The 14,964-nt window shown below is 42.6% G+C and overlaps 1 protein-coding gene across 1 annotated transcript in view; it reads right to left on the bottom strand.

Moving 5' to 3' along the window:
• DNAAF9 (dynein axonemal assembly factor 9) overlaps positions 1-14,964 on the bottom strand; it is a 144,424-nt gene that overhangs the window by 24,776 nt on the left and 104,684 nt on the right. The window contains exon 29 of the mRNA XM_019645665.1: positions 8,326-8,363. Coding sequence (XP_019501210.1) covers positions 8,326-8,363 — 38 coding nt within the window. The remainder of the gene's footprint in view (positions 1-8,325; positions 8,364-14,964) is intronic.

Raw genomic sequence — 14,964 nt, 5'->3', positions numbered from 1 at the left:
ACAATTGCAAGATAAGTGCTAACATAGATATTCACATAGTGATACAGTAAGGAAGAAGGTTGTGCCCATGTAAAGAGAGGTTGTGGAGTGGGCCTTGATCACTCCCAACCTTTTTGTGAAAATATAGAAGTAAAATCCCATAATGCTACAGAGAATTTGGAAATCAGGGAAGTTACCACATTCCACTATGCTAACAAATTTATAATAACTTTTCCAAATTCATTCTTATTTTTACATAGTTATGATCATAGCATATACACCATTTCTCTTATAAGGATATCTACATTTTTGTTATTCAACCATTTTTATTTGCTTTTTAATATTGTGAAAATTTCAAACATATACAAAAATAGAAAAAGGAGTATAATGAACTCCCACGTGTCCATCACCAGGCTTCAAGAATTGTCAACACTTTGGCTAAATTGTTTTAGCCAAACACTTTGGCTAAAGTGCTTATGGACTATATTTCTTCCATACCATGCCCCAGCCTTTTCCCCTTTCCCCTCTGGATGATTTTGAAGCCAATCCCAGACATTCTATTATTTCATCCCAAAATATTTCAGTATATATCTCCATAAGATAAAGACTCTTTGAAAAAATTATTGATTAACAACAAATTTTTTAATATGAAACATCTAGTCTGTGTTCAAATTTCTGTCTTACGATTGTGTTCGTAGAGTTAATTTTTTTGAACCAGGAAGCAAAGTCCACACGTTTCATTGATGCTCCTCATAATTCTCTTTCAGTCTATAGTTTTTCCTTGTTTCTTTGTAATTTATTTGTTGAAAACTGTATCCTGTAAATTTCTTCCAGTCTGAATTTTGCCTATTGCATCCCTATAGTGTTACTTAACACACTAGCTAGATCTTTTATAGATTCAATCCTTTTAATTAGAAACTAATTTTAAAAAATGTCTTGTTCTTTTTCCAGCTTCTTAAATTCATTATTTTATTATTTTTATTTTTAAAAAATTCATTATTTTAAAAAGTTATTTGTTTAGTAATGTAGTAACTTAAGGATATATGCTTTCTTTTGAATTATTTGGTACAGAAATAGTCATGACAGGTTGTAGATGGTATCCTTTATTATTAAAAGTTGCCCTTTTTGGACTTTAATTTTTTTGCCTTGAATTCAACCTGTTAATATTATGTTTCTTTTGGTTTGCATTTGTCTGTTGTCTTTGCCCATTCTTTTATCATTATCCTTACTTAAATTTTAGATGCTTCTCTTGTACAGAGCATTGTATAATTAGGTTTTGTTTTTTTACTTAATCTGAGATACTTCTTTTATGTATTTATCCCTTTTATATTTATGACACTTTGGTTCTGTCACCTTGTTTATACTGGATTCTGTTTTAAATTTTTAATTTTACTTTTAGCGGTATGATTTTTGCATTCTTTGTTTTCTGTTTTCTTCTGATAAGTGTTAGGTTTACAGTCTGTTTTAGGTTTTTATGATAGCTATCCTTTCGTTTTTTAATAACAGATCTAAATCACTTCTTATAATGTCATCTTTAGACAATGCCTATTGACTTTTCAATATGACAGATAGGGAAGTTGGTATACCCTTATATTCTTTCAACTTCACTACCACATTCTGGTTGGTTACATTAATAAGTTTAGTTCCTTTAGTGAAAACTTTTATATCTTTAAAGAATATAACTGGGCCGGCCAAGTGGCTCAGTTGGTTAAGAGTTAGCTTAAGAGCGCGAGCTTTGAGCAACAGGGCCACTGGTTCGATTCCCACATGGGCCAGTGACGCTGCACTGGAGCTGAGCTGCTGCTGAGCTGCCAAAAGGTGGCAGGATGGCTCTGCTGGTGAAAGCATATGCATCTCCTAACAACAAGACTGCCTGTTCAATGGTGGGCTACGCCCGTCCACAGCTAAGACTGAACTCTGCACGTTGAGCTAAGCTGCCGCCCAGATGGCTCAGTGGATTGAGCGTGTGCTCTTAACAACAAGGCTGCTAGTTCAACTTCCGCATGGGATAGTGGCTACGCTCACTCGCAACTAAGATTGAACACAGCCGACGGGCAGCCAGATGGTGACTGGCGCCCTCCACAACTAAGATTGAAGAACAACAACTTGGCTGGTCCCCTTCCCCAATTCCCCAACACTGTTCCCCTTCCCCAATTCCCCAATTAAAAATAAAAAAGAATATAACTAACTCTTTATAACTTGATTTAACAGCTTTAAACTTTATTTATGGCCTACTTTGGAAGATGTGGAGGGTATCTTGCTGCCTCCTAATTTTTGTTAAATATATGCGTAATTTCATTTATGGGTTTCTAAGATTTTTAACATTTATATTCTATTTTGTAATAGAATTCTCAGAGGTGTTATCATCCATTCTATGCCTAAAAAGATTCAATGCTCATTGTCAATGTTTTTACTAGTTGAGATTAGCTTTACAAATGGTTAGTTCATAAGTGAATATCTCTAAACTATGAAGACTTTGTTCAGCTTTCCTAAGTAACCTTGTAATTGTAGGATCCTGAATAATGGATATTCAATACAGAAGACTGTGTACTAATACTATTTACTTCAGTCAAGTGTTTATAAAAAAAATTAGCTGTATTTAGTTTCTGAGGGCAAAACTCAAACAATGTACAGAATGGTTCACAGAGAAAAAAATTCCCGTCCTCCCCGGCCACCCAGTTCCCTTCCTTGGAGGCAACCATAGTTATCAGAATCTTACATCTTCTAGAGATGTGCGGAGCATACACACACACACACACACACACACACACACACACACACACACACACACGTCAATATATGCGTGTAATTTTTTCCCCATAAACAGCTGCATACTACACTGTCCTGTACCGTTTTTTTTTCACTTACACTCTTTCTTTACCTTTTAATTTTGGTAAAGTTTACTTCTTCCTTAAACCTACCCTAATACCTTCCCATCTGAATCCTCTCTTCATGCCATCCTGCTCTTTTCCCTTCTCTGAACTACAAAAATTCCTTTGAATAATATAGCTGGTGTTTAAAATGTAAGGCTTACATGTAAAAAGATAGTATAATGTAAAGATTAAAGCATGGGTTTTAGAGCCAGGCAAGCCTTAGTCTGAATTCGGGGCTCCACTAATTACTAACAAGTGATGTCAGGCAAACTGCTCCACTTTCCCTCTGAGCCCCCATTTCCTCCTTTGTTAGATGGGAACAGGAACATGTACCTCCAAGTTATCAGTAAAATGCTTACCACAGGGCCTACAGGTAGTGAGAATGCACTAAACGAAACCTATCCCCACCACCACCACCCACTGAGCACCAGCCCGAGATGGGACTTCTACATGTACACAGACGGGCCTGCATTGATCCATTCCTCAGACAGACAGGGGTGGCTGTGGCATGTGGGCCTCAGCCACAGCAACCAGCAGGAAGTCAAGTCATGTGATTTCCACCAGCCTAGGCTCCTGAGTCCATGGTTCAAATGAGTGGCCATCTCTAGTTTAAGGCAACTTCCAGGCCCCCTGGCCTCTGCCTCTGGTCTGAGGCAGAAGTTAGTGATACTTCCTTTGCCTCACCGCTCATACTTATGAGAAAAAATATTCCAAAATGCTAAAGACTGAATTTAACCTCATAAATCATCTGGATGCACTCCATTCATGACCAGCGAAGAGGCGGTAGGAGCTTTATACCAATGGTTGCATATTATTACAATGAGGAAAGGGCACACACAAAACCTATGCAGTGGGCCTGGGGCTGCAGACATGAGGAGTCACAGCTTGCCTGCTGAGCACAGAACCTGCTTCCTAAGGGCTTATGGACTGTTTTGGGATCTGTTGATTCCTTGGTTCTGAGACACAGGTCCCGCTCTTCTCAACTGTCTGTAAGAGCTCAGTTAGTAAGTCAACCGTAGGCAGATAGGGCCCATGTGCCTCTGCACAGCGCTTGACAGACCTCTGAGGAGTCAAGGGTGAGATTCCTCAATGCCTTTCCCTGACTTCCAAGTGGTGAGTACAGCTCTGCCTCCTCCTTTGGTCGCTTGGTGAGAAGGCACACTGCCTGCCCAGTTCCCCAAACCTGGACCGTGGAGGCGCCTGAGTCCTCCTCTCGGTCTTGTGAGTGCTAAACGGCTCTTGGATCCATCATCCACTCTCGATCCTTGCCACCATTTGTCTAGTTCAGACCACCACTCTCTTTACTAGGTCACTGCTCATTCTCTCCACTTCCAGGCTTCCTTTACTCCAATTCATTCTTCCTACTGCACTCAGAACAATCTTTCAGAAACATATATCTGATTACATCACTTCTCTACCTAAAATACTTCAATGCATTTCAATTACTGTTAGGTTAGAATCTGAACTTCTTGGCCTGCCTGACCTGCCATGCTGCACTTCCTCAACGCCCTGGGCATGCTCTGGTCACCGTCAGGCCCTTCACTCTTGCTTTCCTTCCCCTCATTTTTGTTGGCCCAATTCCTTCTTCAGGGCAAAGACAATTTGAATAGCACCTCTTCTGGAAGCCTTTGCTAATCCCCCAGGACTGGGTTAGAGCAGGCCCTGGATAAAGATCTGCTGAATAAATGAACGAAAGCATCAAGTGCAATAAAATATACATGCCACATGACCTCCCAAGGCAGCTGCTTAAGCAGCTACCCTGTGGGGCACCCACATGCCCCCAAATTTTTCCTACATAAAAGTCTGAGCAAATCCCATTAATCAGACAGCCATCAGAAAACGGTTTCTAAGACTTATTGGTATATACATATTTTTGATACAAAACTCATCAAGTACAAAAAGGCATTCAGTACAAAGTTTCTCCTTCCCTCCTCCTGTGGCGCCGAGCCCTAGTTCTCCTCCCCAGAGGCAACCACTGATAACCAGATTTGGGGTATGCTTCCTCAGAGAGTCCATGCATATACAAGTATACAGGAATATACAGAATCACATTTCCTTAAGTTTCTATCACACTCAAAATCCCTATCCTCAAGGTCTCCATGTAAGACCTAGTTGTGGCAACAGCACGTAACTTAGAAATTCAAATGAAGAGTACGTTAGCATTTTGTTTATTCTGTTTTAAAAGGTTCCTCACATGCCCTTTCTGTTCAGAAGCTTCAACAATAAGATGGACCATCCTCAGCCAGAAGGTCAGGGAAGCCTCCTAATGAAGGTGACACTGTTGGTGTCTATACTCCCAATCCCATTTAGGAAGGTCACTCTGGAGGCTACAGGGGAGACAGGAAAGGCAGCCTGGTGAGCCTAACACCAGAACCCCAGGCCCTGGTGCAGCCACAGGAAGCGACTGGGGCTCTGGAAACCAAGTGAGGCAAGGTGAGGAGGCCAGGCCCAGAATGTGGCCCAGTGGGGAGGCAGGAAGGGGTTCTAGAAGGCTCAGCACATTCCGGAGATGGGAGATACGGCAGCCGGATCCTGCAAGAGACCCGTGAGATTCCCAGGGGTGGAAGACAAGAATAGCTGTGGTGGGTCTTGCAGTGAGGAGCCAGAAAAGGCTGAGTGAAGACCTATAAAGGCCCTAGGACTCTGTTTGGTATCTTCTTGGGCAAAAGAAACTTGAAGTCAGACGAGTGCAAACATGCCCACCTAAGTGGCGTGCCCCAGGGTCACAAGCATATAGGCCTTGGCCTGCCCAGAAAAACGTTGAGATCTTGGTCGCTGACAGATGTTTTACCCAAAGTACTGTCTGCCTCACAAGTACCGTATTGAGAAACCCTGTGGGCTTGGGATTCTAGGGCAGGAACTGGACACAGAAAAGGGGCTTTGCTTTATAGTGAAACAAGCAAAAGGATTATCTCTAGCATTCCTTAGGCCAGCTATGCAAACTGCCACCTGCCAAGAGGAAATACCATCTGCAAGGCAGGTACAGCAGTTAACTGGAGCACAGGGTGAAGAGGCCCTGCTGGATGGCTTTATCTTGCTTGGGCTAGGAGCTTCTTTCTGCTTTGTATCAAGCAGTGGATACCCAGATTTGGCCAAGCTCTCACCAGTCTGGGCTGTGAGTGAGCAAGCAGCTTGCCTGACCCATTCCCAATGGTGGAGAAACATCTCTGAGGTCTGACTATCCTAGTCTGGACTAAAGGCTTCCAGCAGCCCAGGAGAAAACAAAGTTCACTTCTTTTAACTATCTATAGATACTTCTAAAAGCAGGGCATGATAGTAAAATATCTCTGCTCTGCTTACAAACTCGCATTAGAATGAAACTTGCTGTTTAAGCAGAGATTATTTCCTAATCCTTAGATTTCTGTAATATGCATCATCTTGGGTCTAAAATATCATCCTTTTCTTATTGTAAAATAATCCTTTGTTGTAAAAGCAATGAATCAGGAAGCCTGATTCATGAATAGGAGCAAAGGGAGGCAATATGCTCCCTTGGGATATAAAGTGTTTGTCTACTGGTGGCAGCTCCGACCTCCACGTGAGCCACCAAATCTCCAAGGATAAAAGAAATACAGTTGGCCCCTGAACAAAGTGGGTGTTAGGAGCATTACAGTCAAAAATCTGTTTTTGACTCCCCAAAAACTTAACTAATAGCCCACTGTTGATGGGAAGCCTTACTGATAACACAAATAGTCGATTAACATATATTTTGTATGTTATATGTATTACATACTGTATTCTTACAACAAAGTAAGCTAGAGAAAAAATATTATTAAGAAAATCATAAGAGAAAATACATTTACAGTATTTGTTGAAAACTATCTACAAAGAAGCGGACCTGCACAGTTCAAACTCATGTTGTTCAAGGGTCAACTATACTTGCCTTTTATCTGCTCCTGCCCGAGACAGCCCATGCCCATGGGGAGCCAGGTCAGATCAGTCCACAAGGTCCCCTGGGACTGGGCCCACACGCGAGGGGGAAATATTTATCAAGGCTCAGTCACTCCACAAGCCCCTTGGAGTTCAGAAAACAGCATATGGCCTTAAAGTTATCTGTCCATATCGGAGCACATCCCTAGCTTTATAAAATCATACAAGTTGCCTTTGAACACTGAGTTGGGAGGCAGCGTTAATGAAATATGCCTATTAAGTGCCAGAGAGAATGCAGTTTGTCTTGTAGTACTGGCCCAGGTTCACGGACAGTGAGGACTTCTCCAAGGCTCTTTGCCAGCAGCCTGACCATCTGTGCTTTATGAGCAAAAAAAAGCAGAGGGGCACTGAGGGAGCCAATGCCAAGGAGCCAAGGCACACTAGGGTGCAATAATATGATGGACAGAAGCTGACTATACCCCATACCCTTGGCTTTGACCATGACTTCCAAACATATATCTGAGGACCAGGTAGCTTTCCTTGGTTAGCTCCTGGACTTGTTTTCTCTTATATTTTCTATTTCAAGGACAGGTACCACAAACCTTCCCAATCTCTCCAGGTAGAAACCTAGGAGTCATCCTAGCTACCTCCTTTTCCAACTCAGGCCCTACATCTAGTCTGTTATCAGATCCTATTGACCTAACCTTCATAAAACTTCCTTAATCTACCTGGGGTGCATACTGAGGGTGGACCCATTCCACTCTGCTTCTGGGGTACAGTGCCTAGAAAGCAACAGGGGCCTCTAAAAGCTGGACCTGAGACTCCTAGTGCAGGAGTCCAACATACACATTCCTCCTCCAGTGACCTGGCCTCCTGCCCTGTGCAGCACCCAGCTCAGCTGTTTCCTAAGACAACAGCTTTGGTATGCTCTGTTGTCTCTGCTCCCTGTGGACTGGCAGTGCACTCAGCAGGCAAAACTGTGCTGGGGACACCGAGTTATTTTCTTCTGATTTCTACTTGCTGGGATGGCTCAGGAAGCCCAGATCCCAGGTTTTCTGACAACAATGAGCATTTTATCACCACTGTAGGAAATTCAAAAGTTATTCTGGGCCTCTAGGCACCATAGCTAATATGATTAAAAAGTGCTGCTTCCAGGACAATGCAAGGTTGAGTCTAACCTGCAGGATAGGTGGATTTTTCTAAATGTTACCAAGGAGGTGTGAACAATTCCAATGCATGTAGTGGGGGCGGGGATTAAGGGAGAAGGTCCTACTGGGCCATACTTTGCACTCGTGAGACAGGAGGAACAAGATTTTGATGACCCAGAGGCTAGGTACACCTATTCAGTTCACTGGTATTAGTTGAAAGGCCGGGGCAGATTTAAGCCCAGCTCAGGACAGGTGTTGCCACGGCAATCTGTCATCATTAAGAGACAAACTTTGGAAGAATCTGCCTATCAAATATGATAAAAGATGTCAAAGTTTTCCTTGGATCAATTTTGTTTGTTTTAGCTTTTAGAATGGTAGGTAGGAGCATGAAGAAAACTCTGTTGCATCTAAACAGAATTTGAAAGGCATGCAAGCGGGAAGTAAAGCATATTGCTTACCTTGTGAACACTGGTCAAGACATTTAGGAAAGAGAAATCTAGGGGGAAAAAGAGAGAAATATTTTAAAACCATTAATGTCAGAGTTGTCATTGATTATTCACAAAAATGTGAATGCCACTGATATCCAAGATGACTTGCTCGATGGGGCAAGCGGCAGGGAGTACTGAGCATTAAGGATAGCCATGGCTATTCAAGAAGTTTTCAGAGCTTTGAACCAAAGCTCCTTAAGCCAGGAACCCCACAGAAGTCCCTTCGTGGCCAATTCTTGGTTAAATGTTGAAGAGTAGGTCCAGGGGCATGGCCAGTCTCTAGACTATAGAGATACTGCCCTTACAGTAAAGCGGAAATTTCAAGGGAAAGTGAGAACTCCATTTACCTAACTCTGGCAGGGATCTTCAGCACCAAAGCTGCCATGCTTCCCCTCATGTGGATGCTACCATGTCGGTTTCCCTTTAATTCCATTCTGAGCTTTAATAGTGAATGAGAAGCAGGAAACTGACTGAATCACAATTGAAGCAGGTGAGGGTGACTCATCCAAAGTGTAAGCTAGTTAATAATTGTAGCTGTCTAGGAAGCTCCAGAGAAAAGCTCACACTCAGTGCTTTAAATCTCCTAAAAGGTCATAGTGCTTTTTCTCAGGGAAGAAAGAACACCAATGAGAACAGCTGCCTTTTATCAAGTTCTTACAATGGGGCTGAGCACCGTGCAAGCAGTTCACGTATATAATCTTGTTCTGTCCTCACATCCACCCTGTGCCCTGGGTACTTAAAAGCTGAGAAGAGTGGGTTTAGGATGGCTAAGCAGTCTAAGCACTTTGCCCAAGGCCTCACATGAAGTTAGGAAGTGGGAGGGCTTATGCAGTGACCCAGGTCTGTTTGGTACCACAGAGCTCCTGTGTTTTCTTTCCCTGCAAGTGAGATGCTTCCAGAAGCCAAACTTCTGAATCATTGCTGGTTTAAGTGGCAGTATTAATGCCATTCAAAACACTGGGGGAATTTCTCTCCTGCAATTTCTTTGGTGGTGGCAAGTCTTCATCCTTCTATTTGATTTCTGAAAACAGCCAGACACACACCATTTGAAACCAAATTTGGTGCATGAGTGAGCTGGATGAGTACCACTTTTGGGGCTGTGGATCTAGTCTCTTGTCTGACTCCCTCATGGTTTTTGAAGGATTCCAAGGAGGAACCCTGAGCCAAGGTCAAGAGCTGTGGAATATCCACACCAGACTCTCCTAAGAACAGAACTCACCGACTTCACCATACTCACAGTCCACAAAATAGCCCACCACAAAACAAATATATTCTTAGGCAGTATCTGCCCCATCAAGTTCCTGTGACTTAGAGTACATGCCCTTAAAGGCCCTTCTTAGCACTCTGTTTCTCACAGTAGCCCACAGTAATTCACATCAGAAGCATCTTAGATAAGGATGAGCAAAGTTCCCCTCAAGGCATCTTATCCAGTCACAGGTTGGGTGCTCATGTTTTAAATCCTTGATGGGATAGGGTCATCAAGCTGCTCCCTTTAAGCAGCTGCAAAGAAAATATTCAGAACACATGGACTTGCATACATATGGTCCCCTAAAACTGGAATGTAATGTCTCATATCTTGACATCTTTGGTATCCCAGTCCTTCAAATTCATATGTTGGTTTTCTTTCCTAGTCTAACTAGGAGTTATCACTGCTTCTTTGTAATTCATATAAAATTGCATTACTCTTTTATTATGGCATTTCCTACCCTATATCATGATTAATTGTATACATACCATTAGTGTGACATTAGGAAAATTATTTAACTTCTCTGTGTAGCTCCCTCATGGTAAAACACGATAATGATGCCTGCCTTAAAGGGGTTTTCAGGATTAAGGGGAGTAAAGCATCACAGTGCCAGACAAATAGTGCCAAGTAAATATTGGCTCACTTCTTTCCTTCCCTACATATCATCCTCCCTACTAAACTGTAATATTATATAGGCCTGACATAGGAGTCTTTGAACATAGCAGACAAGTTCTTCACCAAAAATACTGAAATAATGTATATGCTATACTGGTTACTGACCAGCTCTTCTTCTGAATAACAAAAATAGCTGTGATTATAATACATTCCTAAGCCTTACACAGCTATGGTATCGTGCATTTTGTAGTATGCCAACCAAGTACAGTAAAACCTTGGGTTGCGAGTAACTTGGTTTGCGAGTGTTCCGCAAGACAAGCAAACATTTCTAATACATTTTAATGTGGTAAACGAGCGATGTCTCGCAATACAAGTAGTTTGTTTCCAGAATGAATTATGCTCGCAAACCAAGGTATTACTGTACATGATTTACATAAAAATTTAGTCAATCAATAAATCATACTGATCTACCCAATTCCTACATGCATATCTACAAAAATGTAGACATCATAAGAGCAGAGACCTGGGCTAACTTGTTCTTGCTGCTCCCTCAAATGATTAGAATGGTCCCAGCACACAGCAGACACCCAATAGAAACTCACTGAATGAGAGATCTACTAGAAAAAAGACATCAGACAAATCTCACACAAACCCATCTTAAATCTAAACTGAGCCCACCTCCTACATTAAAAAAGCCACACTAATATCCATGTCACAGAAAGGAAAAACAAGCACTACTATGCTCTACTACCATGTGTTTTTTTTTTAAAACATGATCTAGAGACAGTGATATAAATTTTATTTTTGCTAAGGTATCCATTTAAAAAAAGAAAACCCCCAAAAAACTGAAATTAGAGTTTTAAAAACTTAATTCTCAAAAAATATTTTTTTTTATTGTAAAAATATTATAGCTAACATCAAGCTTAATAGTTAAAGACCAGATGCTTTCCTTTTCAGATCAGGAACAAGACAGGCTGAATGCCCTTGCCACTTGGACTCAACATTACACTGGAGGTTCTAGTCAGGGCAACTAAGCAAGAAAAAGAAATAAAAGGCATCTAGATGGGAAAGAAAAAGTAAAACTATTCATTCATCACATGCTGTTGTAAGTAGAAAATCCTAAGAAGTCCATAAAAAAACCAAAACACCCCAAAAACAAAACCCAAAACTAATAGAACTAAGAAATGAGTTCTTAGGGCTGGCCGAGTGACTCAGCCGGCCGAGTGACTTGAGCGACCTCTGAGCAATAGCGGTTAGATGCCTGGCCGGAGCTGAGCTGCCCACAAGCTGCCAACAAGTGACAGGATGGCTCAGCTAAAAAAAAAAAAAAGAAAAAAAAGAAATGAGTTCAGCAAGGCTGCAGGATGTAAGATCAATATATAAAAATCAAATTGTATGTCTATACACTAGCAATGAACAATTCATAAATGAAATTAAGAAAACAATTCCATTTATAATAATATCAGAAAGAGTAAAATACTTAGGAATAAATTAAACAAAGGAAGCACAAGACTTGTACACTGAAAACACAACACATTGCTGAAAGAAATTAAAGACCTAAATAAATGAAAAGATATATCCATGCTCATGGATTGGATTGAAAGACTGCCTTTTTTTTTTTTTAAAGATTTTTTTAAATTAGGGAATTGGGGGAGGGGAACAGTTTTGGGGAATCTGGGAAGGGGAACAGACAAGTTGCTGTCCTTTTGTTCTTCAGTCTAGTTGTGGAGGACGTCACTTCACTGGCCCATGTTGGTATTGTGATCATTGCGCTCTTCCCGGGTCAGGCAGTTGCTTGCCCGCCATTGGACAGCCAGTCATGGTGGCTCACAGCAGCTCATGAAAGCTCACGCCAGCTGCTGGCCAGCCCCACTGCAGCCTATGGTAGCCCTCTCCAGGTCGAGCTGTTGTCATCTTAGCTGTAGAGGGTGGAGTCAATGGCCCTCGTGTGGGATCTGAGCCGGGGCCCCGCTGCTGCTGAGAGCTGGCGTCCCAAGCCAACTCTTAACCAATGCGCCACTCGGCCGGCCCAAGACTGCCTATTTTTAATATGGCAACAATCCCCAAATGGATCTGTGAAGTCAATGCAATCTCTATCAAAATGTGAGCTGTCTTTTTTGCAACTGCCAAGCTGATCCTAAAATTTATATGGAATTGCAAGGGACTTAGAATAGCCATAGCAATCTTGGAAAACAAGAATGAAATTGAAAGACTCTCACTTCTCAATTTCACAACTTACTGCAAAGATAAAGTAATCAAAACAGTGTGATGTAAAGACAGACATATAGATCAATGGAATAAAACTGAGAATCCAGGAATAAATCTACGTATTTATAGTCAACTGGTTTTTGACAAGAATGCTAAGACAATTCAGTGGGGGAAGAATAAGTTTTTTCAACAAATGGTGCTGGGACAACTGGATATCCAGCTGCAAAATAATAAAGTTGGACCCTTGTCTCACACCTCATACAAAATGAACTCAAAATGGAACACAGGCCTAAATGTAAGAGCTAAACCTATTAAAACACTTAGAAGAAAATGCAGGGGTGAATCTTTGTGATCCTGAATTAGGTAATGGTTTCTTAGATATGAAAAAATATGAAGTCCAAAAATAAACTGGACTTCATTAAAATTAAAAACGTGTGATTCTGGAGCTGGCTGAGTGGCTCAGTTGGTTAAAAGCTTGCTCAACAGTGTGAGCACTGAGCAACAGGGTCACTGGTTCGATTCCCACATGGACCAGTGAGCTTTGCCTGAGCTGAGCTGCCAAGGATGGCTCCACTGGTGAGAGCATGTGCTCCTAACAACACGGTTGCCTGTTTGAGATGGTGGGCTACGCCCGCCTGCAACTAAAGACTGAAGTTGGCACCTTGAGCTGAGTTGCCATCCAGATGGCTCAGGGAATAGAGCGCGTGCTCTTAACAACAAGGCTGCCAGTTCGAATCCCGCATGGGATGGTGGCTACGCCCATTTGCAACTAATTGAACACAGGACCTTGAGCTGAGCAGCGTGACTGGACTTGGAGCTGAGCTTGCTGCGCCCTCCACAACTAAGACTGAAGGACAACAACTGGGCTGTTACCCTTCCCCAATTCCCCAACACTGTTCCCCTCCCCCAATTCCCCAATAAAATCTTTAAAAAAAAAACAAACAAAAAACTTGTGATTCAAAGGATAACATCAAGAAAAACGATAACTGATGGGAGAAAAATTTCTGCAAATCAAATACCTGATAAAAGACTTGGATTCAGAATATATAAAGAAGTCTTCAAACTCAATAAAAAAGACAACCCAATTTAAAAATGGGCAGGGCTGGCCGAGTGGCTCAGTTGGTTAAGATTTGGCTTAAGAGTGCGAGCTCTGAGTAACAGGGCTGCCGGTTCGATTCCCACATGGGCCAGTGATGCTACACCAGAGCTGAGCTGCCAACAGGTGGCAGGATGGCTCACCTGGTGTAACAAGACTGCCTGTTCAATGGTGAGCTATGCCCGCCCTCAACTAAGACTGAACTTGGCACCTTGAGCTGAGTTGCCACCTGGATGGCTCAGTGGATAGAATGTGCGCTCTTAACAACAAAGCTGCCAGGTTTGACTCCTGCATGGGATGGTGGCTACGCCCACCCGCAACTAAGATTGAACAGCACCTTGAGCTTAGAGGCCACAAGCTGCCAACAGGCAGCCAGATGGCGACTGGCGCCCTCCACAATGAAGACTGAAGAATAACTTGGCTGGTCCCCTTCCCCAATTCCCCTACACTGCTCTCCTCCCCCAATTCCTCAATAAAATCTTTTTTTATTTTAAAAGATTTTTTTTTTTAATTGGGGAATTGGCAGATGGGAACAACGCTGGGGAATTGGGGTAAGGGGAACAGACAAGTTGCTGTCCTTCTGTTCTTCAGTCTAGTTGTGAAGGACGTTGCCTCACTGGCCCAAGTTGGCACCATCATTGTGCTCTTCCCGGGCGAGGCAGATCAGTCACCGGCTCCTGACGGCCACTCACAGTGGCTGCTGGCCGCTCATGCTGGCTCCTGGCTACACACGGTAGCCCATGGCAACCCACTGCAGCAGGGGCTGCAGCCTACGCCGTCACCGGCGACTCATGGCAGCCCAGCTCCAGGTTGAGCTGTTGTTCAGCATCTTAGCTGTAGAGGGCAGTGTCACTGGCCCTCGTATGTGGGATCCGAACCGGGGCCCTCTGCCGTCCCAAGCCAGCTCTTAACCAACGTGCCACTCGGTCGGCCCGGCAATTTGCTTTTCTCACTTCACAAATCACTGTGGACCTTTTTCCATGTTAGCATAATACATAAAAACTGATTTGATTTTTAAAATGCCTGCATAGTATTCCATTAGATGGATATCGCAAAATTTAACCAGTCTCTAATTAGCATTTGGATTATTTCCAGTTCTTTGATATTATAAAGCGTTGTTTTGAACACTGCAGAACACATCTGTCATATTTCAGACTGCCCAGTCCCTTCTAAATACCCCTCCTAGGCTTGGACTTAGGAAGCCCACCACGCCTCTTGTCAATGGCAGAAAAGGGCTTTTCCAGCCTTTCTTGCAGTCTGATACAGACCTAAGTTCTACCAACCAGCTGTACCACAAGACTCCCACTGGCAGTGAGCAAGGTGAGTAAAGGAATTTATGGTAAGCAGACCCCGTGTTCTAGTGAGCGAAGTGGCAGGCCTACTGGGTTTGAGAGTTGCTCCTGGCTTTGACTGAGATTTTCATTTCCATAATGATTTTATTATT

Source organism: Hipposideros armiger, unplaced genomic scaffold, assembly GCF_001890085.2.
Source record: "Hipposideros armiger isolate ML-2016 unplaced genomic scaffold, ASM189008v1 scaffold_94, whole genome shotgun sequence".
In the NCBI taxonomy this organism is placed as follows: domain Eukaryota; kingdom Metazoa; phylum Chordata; class Mammalia; order Chiroptera; family Hipposideridae; genus Hipposideros; species Hipposideros armiger.
Note: the sequence above shows the minus strand (reverse complement) of the source record. Positions and strands in the feature narration are given on the sequence as shown.